Source organism: Lates calcarifer, unplaced genomic scaffold, assembly GCF_001640805.2.
Source record: "Lates calcarifer isolate ASB-BC8 unplaced genomic scaffold, TLL_Latcal_v3 _unitig_1486_quiver_1545, whole genome shotgun sequence".
Classification (NCBI taxonomy): Eukaryota; Metazoa; Chordata; class Actinopteri; family Centropomidae; genus Lates; species Lates calcarifer.
Window position 1 is genome coordinate 13,254 of NW_026115553.1, and position 9,012 is coordinate 22,265.

Here is a 9,012-nt window from a genome sequence, read left to right on the forward strand (position 1 = left end):
TACAATATTATGCCTCTACTGAGAACTGTGTCTTGCTTTATTGTTAGCCTGTTGAATAAATGGCACTTGTTTGAAGACTGGCATTCTTTTATTTATGAACTACATCTCAAATAAATTGTGTTTACCCTAAATAGCTGTCAATCAAGACTGCACATTTTATCTGTTTAATTTAGGATTTTTTTGTGTAAATGTGCAACATTGACTTTTAATACCCAAAGGTTTAGTGGTAGTTGAGTGAGAGGAGTTCACCAAGTTTGAAAGATGTGGTCATTTAGAATGCATTCTGTGCAAAAGCAATGAAAGTGACCCACAGTTTAGTCCACATTGACTTCTGTTGTGCAATGAAGTGAGTTTTGAAAAGGGAACTCAGTATTATGAAATGTGTTAGCACAAGCACACAAACTGTAATCTTCATTCATCCAAACCCGGAGGAAATCAATGATTTTAATCAAGATAATGGTCTGTTGGTGGTGCAGTGGTTAGCAAGGATAAGCGGTATAGATCATGGATGGATAGATCGATGAGGTATCTATTCCAGCCAATCATCGTGTTCGTACTCGTACACAGGAGGTGGGCAGGTATAAAGGAGGCGGGAAAGACGGCGATTCCGGTGCGTGCTAACGCTACCGAGTATGGCAATGGCAGCTAAATATCTTAGGAGGAAAGGGACTGAAGAACAGTAGTTTTAAAGGAAATGTATCGGATTCATCCAGGGAGAGAGACCCACGCCAACATTAGTACGGCTTTCCAGCGGTGGAGAACTTCGGGAGCTGAAAGGCCTAAAAGGAAAACAGCGGCGGGGGTTGCTCTACTTTTGCGTGACAGGTTAGTAACATTAGTTGCTGCGTTTCACAGAGCCAGAGGGGCGGAATTGGTTTGTCCCGTTTGTTCTTGGTGCCATGTTAGTTAGCCTAGGTGGAGAGTTGTGAGTACTGCTGTCTACAGTTACTGTGCTATCTCTAAGAAACCGTCTCGTCCGATCTGCATGTTAGCTTCGCTGCAGCTAATGTAGCACACACAAGTTACTTCTCGTCGTTTGTTGCTATTTATAGATGCCATGAAAACAAGTTTGCGAGCGCAGTGGGATTATGCATAAATTGAAATACTATGCTAAGTGAAGTTGCTCTCCTTGTTAGCTAAGCTACAAATCTACAAACTTGTCTTCGGTCACTGTAGTTCTGTAAAAACAACCTAAACCACTAACTCTTGGTAGATTTTACTCCATTCTGTTGTGGATGTCGTGTTTGTGTGCGTTCCTTTGATTACGGTTTTTGTCACGTTTGTTTTACTTCAGCTTTAAAAAAGCGGAAGCACTCGATTCCACCATTTCGGTTTCCATGGTGATGCGCGTCTGCCAGTTTGAGGGGGCGGAGCGTCTGAGCGAGCAAATATGTAAACTATATCCAAAATATGTAAACAAACAGTACCTGTAGTATGAGTCTTACTCCTGTACTGTTTATTAATGAGCACTTTTACCTTTAATTATATTGTTGGCATACTATAAACTTAGATTTACAGTGGAGGATTTACCTTACTTAAAGACATACAATGTTCTACAACATGCTGTCTCCATCCCTTTCTTCCTCTGCCACAGATGAATGTCCCTGTAGAGGTTAAACAGGTGGGGGGTTCAGGTATTTGAACTGATAAAATCGTGTCAAATCAGATAATTTGATCGACTGAATTATTATTAATTAAAAATTATTAATTAAAAATGAATTTTTCAAAGTGCATTTCCCTGATGAATCAGCTTTGGAGGTCTAGCAGACCTCTTAACTCTCCAGCTGCCATGCTGCCTGTCTCTCTTCATAATGAGGGCCCATCAGTTTCTTATACTTGAGTACAGTAACTAAACACAAGCTTCTTGGTTTCTATAGGAGGTGTAGTAACACAAAGGTGTCACTAGATGGAGCTGTTCTCCAGGCACTGGTTTACTTTCCCAATTCATAGTTTATGTGAACCCAACCTATGCTGATGTGTGTACATGCTTACTGTCTTTTGACTGACATACATCCCTTGTGTCTATTAAAGCAGTAACATCATTAGTTTGTGCCATCTCTGTCTTTGGCAATATTTTTTTCCAAAACAATGTGACGCTAAATTAATTGTAATACATTTTGACTCCTGTTTTTCGACATCAGTAATCAAAATCTTTGGACTCTTCTGTGTCTTTGAATTTGATTAATTGAGCCCTTTTGAAGGTTTGGGCTCTGATGAAGATATTTGTCAAAGAGCTGCTTGAAACACATTTAGTGCGTGCAGTGCATCTTAAATATAAATTATTCTGGTTGTTTCCTTGTTCCTTTCATCGTGGTAAAAAGAGAGTGAGAGACATATTTATCTAGCCATGTGTGATCTGTGCGTGTGATCTACTGAAGCAGTAGATGGGGAAAACATTCAGATCTAGTACCAACAATGTGAATGTTCAGAGCAACAAACCATCTGTCTCTTCTGATAATAAAAATAAAACTCCATAGCGATTTGTTTGTGTTTGTGTGAAACGGTGGATCTGTATCTTTGAAGAATGAGCAGTCACACTGTGTCTGACAAAGTTATTTCCACCTTGCTCGCCTCTTAGATAAATAACCTGTCTTCCTATCATCGTGTTCGAAGTGATACACTGTAGTGCAACCCTAAAAATTACATTTCTATACAGCTAAACTGCAACAGCAAATATGTTTAGTAGGAAACAATTGTGATCAAATTACATTTTCTATTAATCCTATGAGGAAATGTTATTGCAACACTGATATAAAACAATGTCAATGTTTTTTATGGTTCTATTTAGTTTCAAAGACTTACGACAGTCGTTGATCGCAAATGGTTTTTCACAAAATATTAAATATGATGATTTTATTTTACCTCATATGCATCTGTCCAATTACTTTTGAATCTTAAAAGGGTTAAAAGAGGTAAATCTTCCACAAATGAAAGCTGAGACTCGGAACTTTAATGTTGTGTGCATTACTTTATTTGAATTGAATGTGCTGAAGTACAGAGCCTGAAGAACAAAAAATGTGTTACTGTCTGAATCTAATGTTGTGGACTGTATGCAAAGGGTTTAAACAAACAGTTAAATTATCCAGTCAGTGTGGTTATAGGCAGGAACTCTATTATAACATCACTGGTGGATGGGTGTGTGCACTCCCCCTGTTGTTCGCAGCTCATTGGTTTTGACAGTGCACCACTTGCACAGCATGGCTGTTTTTAATAGTCTCCTCATCAAACGTATCTACATCCTGTTTGCTGTGTTCCCTGCCTCTAGACTGCAAATAAATTTCCCAGCAGAATTGCTTTCACAGCCTTTCTTGCAGTTTTATGTGACTTTGATTGTTAACTTACAGATTGCACGATGGATCACATGGCCATCCATTTTGTGCTCTGATTGTGTAACAGACAGCAGGGACATGTGCCCTGCTCATCTCCACAGTCCCAGTTTGGCTCATGGCATTTTCCCAGTTGTTCTGTGATATAATATGAAAGTGGGGGTGGCTCAAAGACACCCAAAAGGGGTGTGGGTTGTTGGTTTGATTCCCTGCTGGGAAAGTCTGGCCAGAAAAAGAGTGTGAATCACATCACAGATGCATCAATGGAAAGATTTCTTTAAGCAGAGACATTCAGCGCCTACTGGTTGTACTGGGTACCTCTCAGGTGTGAAAGTTTCTATGTGAAGTAGATTGTCTATTGGAATAGACAGAAAAAAAGATCCTCAGCAAATCTTCCCTAGTGGAAAGAAACGGACTACAAGAGAATACATGCAGCATACATCCCAGCAAGTGAGTCATCAGTGCAGTAGACAGATCATCCTTTGTTCATGGTTGCGTCAGATGCTTTTTAGAGTATATATCATTACAGTGGACATGGGAAAATGATTGTACAGAAGGTGTAGCATTCTACTGAACACAAGGAATGAGTTGTGTGGTATTCACATAACCTAGCAGTTATAGTGTTTACCTCTGCTCTTATTTTTTGCTCCACAGGTAGTAATAATCACATGGGTCAAATCTCATTGTGCATAGGCAAAAACATGCTTTTAAAAATAAGCAAACATGAAGGACCAATATGGAGATTTGGTGAAAATACATGTGAAAAAACATAAGTTAAAGCGACATCTTTTTATGACCATAACATTCATGCCACTGGCATAGGTCAACCCAGAATGGATAGTTTGGACTTGTCAGTAGCATTTTGTGGGTGTGAACAGTAATGTATAAATACAATACTGAGGCATCGCATACAGCCAAAATTATACATGCATTATACAAATCCCTGCTATCTTTGCTACTGTACAAACAAACTGTAACCACCTCCTGTTGATGTTCAGACTGTTTTGAAATTAATGTGAAAAATTCCACCTTACAGTACATAAATGCATTTTATAAGACATTAGGGGCTAAATTTGGAAGATTTTTTTTGGCCACTTGGGGGCAGCAGAAACAAACTGTAGACATAACACTCACATCAACGCTGATGTTTTGACTATCACCCTTTATGACAAGCTAGTCTACAGTCGCCTAGCAGATTTAGAACTTCGTGAGCATTCAGTTGGAGCTGTGTTTCTGTCGCTGAACAATGTATGTTCAGTATTGACTATAAATAGGAACTTTTAGATCTATTGCTCCACAACAACTATTGTGGGAAAAATTTGGTTCTTTAGCTGCTGAATTCTAGTTGCTAATTTCATCCATCTGTCTTTTGGTGCTGGGCATGAGAGCAGCTGCTTGCTGCAGCCAAAAACAGTGCTGATGAGAGAAGTTTAAATGAACAGAACTCTTGCTGTTCTTGCTGTTCCACCCTTTTTCATCCCTGACACTAGTCTAGTCTATTCCTGACTCTAGTTTTTTTAAAAACATCACTTTATAAAATTACTACCATGTTTACACTACCTAACTTGAACCTTGAAATTTGAGTTTTCATTTGATGCCCCTTGTCCCTGTTTAACACTCCCACAGTCCTCTAAAATGCATGAAAATGTGGTCGTTCCTACTGCTGTTCAAGTCAGTACAGGCCTATCCTCACAACAGGTGAGTCGCTAGGCTTCAGTCACCTCCACAAAGCTTTATGTAAAACATGTAGCTGCAGGTCACACACTGTGAGAACACATGCTAACACACTCTATGCAGCCCACATTTTACAGCATGTCTGCTGCACTGGGTACAAGATTGAAGCAGCCTTGAATGTGAAAGTGTCTGTGGAGAAAATGTGAAGCTTCCCATTACAAGCTGTCATACAGATCTCAAGTCTGAATCAGTGCCAATACCACGCTGCACCTTTAAAAGAAAAATACACCCTAAAATAGAATTTACCTTTCATCTCTACTACAATGTAAAACTCAGTTTTTACCTTATAAAAATGATCCCAGTCTCTCCTGATGATAAACAGTGAAGTGACAAACTGCAGTAATATGATCTATTGACAAATCCTGAAGTTGACTCATACACAGTTTATCAGAAAACATGTTGGAAATTGACAGCTGGGATGATTATTGGCACTAATAAGCCACCAAAGCCACATCATCAATATGAGAAACGAAAAAAAATCCAACTCTGAGAGTCTGCGTTTGTTAATATTGTCTAATATCCAGGCCAACATTACTGAGGAAGTATACTGTTATTGCCGTTTTAGGGTGGATTTCCCCATCAACGCACCGTAACAACCATGCCTTCATGCGCTCCCAACATCACAATACGAGAGAGGGAGGAGAGAGAGCTGTTTACATTGTGAACCAGTCCTCAGGTTTATACTCATCCAGCTGCACCACCGGGAGAACAGCTGTCTCGCTTCAGAGTCAGTTTTCAAAACCTTTATCAATTTACGCTTTACGCACGGTCATGATCTTGACGCACAGGTGAACTTCTTTAGTCTTATCGCGCCTCGACCACAACTCAACAAGGAAAGTATCGAAGATTGAAAGAAAACCCCCATCTCGTCTATTTCTCCTCCTCGCCTCGTCTATCTTAATTGCTCGGAGGTGAACAGGTTATTAGAGCCATGTCCAGGAAGAAGGCAGTGAAAGGCAAGGGGAGCGCCAAGAGCCCCAAGGCGTCGCCGAGCAGCGGCAGAGACAGCGGGAGGACGGGGAAAGGTCTGGCCGCCGCTGCCGCTCCGTCCTCCGGACTGGTCTATCCCAGCAGACCGTCCATCAGCAACAGTGGAGAGTTTTATGACATCGCCTTCAAGGTGAGCTGAGAGTTCAAGCCTAATGTCTTTTACTACCAAAAACAAGTGAAAGATTCTACGTGCATGTATTCAATTAAACAAGTAGTAAAGTACCACAGGTGCGAGGTAGCGTCATTCGAGATTTGTTTGAGTAAAAAATAGCTGAAACTGAATTCATGTAAATGACTGAAGCAAGACATTTTCTCTAACTGCGAAGTGGCAGCATTTTAATATAGACGCATATATATATATGTGTCTAAGGTTTGATATATTGCTGTCCACAACACGTGGACACACACAGGTGTGTATGGAAACCAATATTTGCCAAGAAAAGAAAAGTTCAAAGATGTTTTGACTTCTCTCATGTCTTGTCTTCAGACAAGTTAATAAGTTAAAATGGCCTTATTAGCTCATTCTTTCTCATCATTTGACTCAAAGATTTTGTAAGTTTGAGTTTAAAATTTGACTTGGTGTGAAATAATGTTGACCTAGTATTTCATACTTTTGATGTAGTAAATCAAATGTTGCTATCTTTGATTCTATATATTGTAAATCAAAATTGTGGTTTTATTGGTCAGATTTTTGACTTTAAAATTTATAGCTATACATATTGTATTTTTATTTACTTTTGACCAATAAAGTTACATTTTTACCCAGTACCATGACTTACCATGATGATTATTTATTTTTACACTCATGACTTTTCATGAATTTATTTTTCTATGTCTTGGCAGAAATGGGCCCCCATATATTGGTCTTTGCAGTAGCTGTAAAATATGATGTACTGTGTGGATAAGTGTTGGATATGCTGCTCTTTGGGGCAGTCTTGCTGAAAATTATAATTCCACCATTATTTTCCTCTGGGGGCATAGTCAATAAAAATCACAAGGATTATTGTTTTGTTCATATAGTTCAATTTGTCCCCAGTGTCTGTAATTTCATCATGTTTAACTCCCAAACTGTTCTCACATGTATGAAATACTGTCAAGTATATCCAGTGTGTTTCCGCTCTCGTCCTCTCAAGTGCAGAAGTTTAGGAACCGTAATGGCCAACAGAAACATTAAGTGGTGTGCGCCTCAGCTATAGTGTAATAATGCAATAGAACAGAGGAGATGATGAGGAGGGGTTTCTATTATGTATGAGATCAATTAACAGCAGTACATTAGGAGGCTTTTTCTTTAGCAGCAGTGGACATGATGACAAAACATCTGGCAGATATTGCACATCCCACAAGATACAAGCCATTTCCTGTTCTTACCAAATTCTACAATGTAAATAAAAGTCATTTTATAATAAAATAATAATAATAGCAATTATATAATAATAATTCATAATAATTATGAATTTGAGATGATAAAGACTAATGGTCATCTGCACTGAGCATATGCAAATCTAAATTCTCATTATGTGGATGGCAGCTGGTATTAATTTTGCACCCTGATTAACAACTGTTCCTGTGACAGCCCTGCCAGAATCACTGCTCGTCTCTGAAAATTTATAATACACACAGTTGTAACAGTTCAGTGTCTCAAATATCACCTCCAGTTACACCAAATCCAACACAGTGAACTTTTCTAGAAGAATATATTGCTGCCAATAGAATCTAGAAATATCAAACTAGAAAAACTTTAATACTGTGCATGGATCAACAAACGGACACACAAACATATCAGATGACACAAAAGTGCAGAGGATTTTGTGTTAGAAAGAAACATCCCACCTCTCCCTTCTCTCTGTCCCTGTTGTCTGCACAATCTGCTCTCTCCCACTGGAGTGAGTAGAAATGCTCTGTTTCCCCTGTAGTTGGGCATTTGGGAAGTGTGTATTATGTGTGTGTCAGTGTCTTGCATTGGCTAAACTCCTGTGTATTTGTAGAAAAGTTTTCGCCTGAGCCCTTTCCCTCCTGTAACTCAAACACCCTCACACACACACACACACATACAGACGTGGCTTTGAATTTTATTAACCAATAACTTTCTCCATCCGTCTGTGTCTCAGGTGATGCTGGTGGGGGATTCAGGTGTGGGGAAGACCTGTCTGCTGGTTCGCTTCAAAGATGGAGCTTTTCTAGCCGGGAGCTTCATTTCCACTGTGGGCATCGACTTCAGGGTAAGTGCAAACACATACACACTCTGAAGAAGAGTATGCCACAGTTCAGTACGAAATTTGGGGTTTGGATGTTTTCATCATTTCTACATTAGCCAACTAAATGTTTTGTCAGCCCCAAATTACAATAACACAGGTTTTCCATCAGATATTTAAAGTCTCAGGCCTAAAGGTGTATTCCCATTACTGTGTACATGGTGCTTAGTGATCGCTCTGCACAGATGTCCACTGTTCACTCATGGATGTGTACAGGAACTGGACACTGGACTCAAAGATGGAGCAGGTGTGTGCCCAAAGTTCAGATTTGTTAAGCTTTGACCCCAGCTGTACAGACTGTTGTGGTTGCAGCCAGTCACAGGCTTATTTTCCCAAAGTTTCATAGTCTAAGAGTAATACATCCTATGATGACTAATCTCACCTTTATATGTAAAATCCCTTTAACTTTGAACACTATGTGTTTGCAGAGAACACCAGAAATTAAACGGAGCAAGCAGGACTTGTCAGGATTTTATTCTGTGATTAAAGGAGTGTAGTTTCTCTAAAAAGTGTGTGCAGCTGTTACAACCAGGATTTAAAAGCTGATGTTTTGGTTCTGTCCTGCTGTCTCTTTTCTATATGGATGTGACTTGCAAGGTGTTTAAACCCTGCTAGTCCCTATGGGACACAGCACATTTAAACTGAATTAAGCTAAATTAAAAAGCTAATTTAAAGTGAAATCATTTATTGACGGGCTAATCCTTTTTTTT

General features: G+C 39.3%; 1 protein-coding gene across 1 annotated transcript; it reads left to right on the plus strand.

The window, feature by feature from the left end:
- Positions 1 to 5,597: 5,597 nt before the first annotated feature.
- LOC108889212 (ras-related protein Rab-26) lies at positions 5,598 to 8,269 on the plus strand (the record flags this gene model as incomplete). Its single annotated transcript, XM_018685574.2, has 2 exons — positions 5,598 to 6,180; positions 8,159 to 8,269. Coding segments are annotated over exons 1-2 (300 nt in total), but the record flags the coding sequence as incomplete, so codon positions are not given.
- Between the last annotated feature and the right edge of the window lie 743 nt (positions 8,270 to 9,012).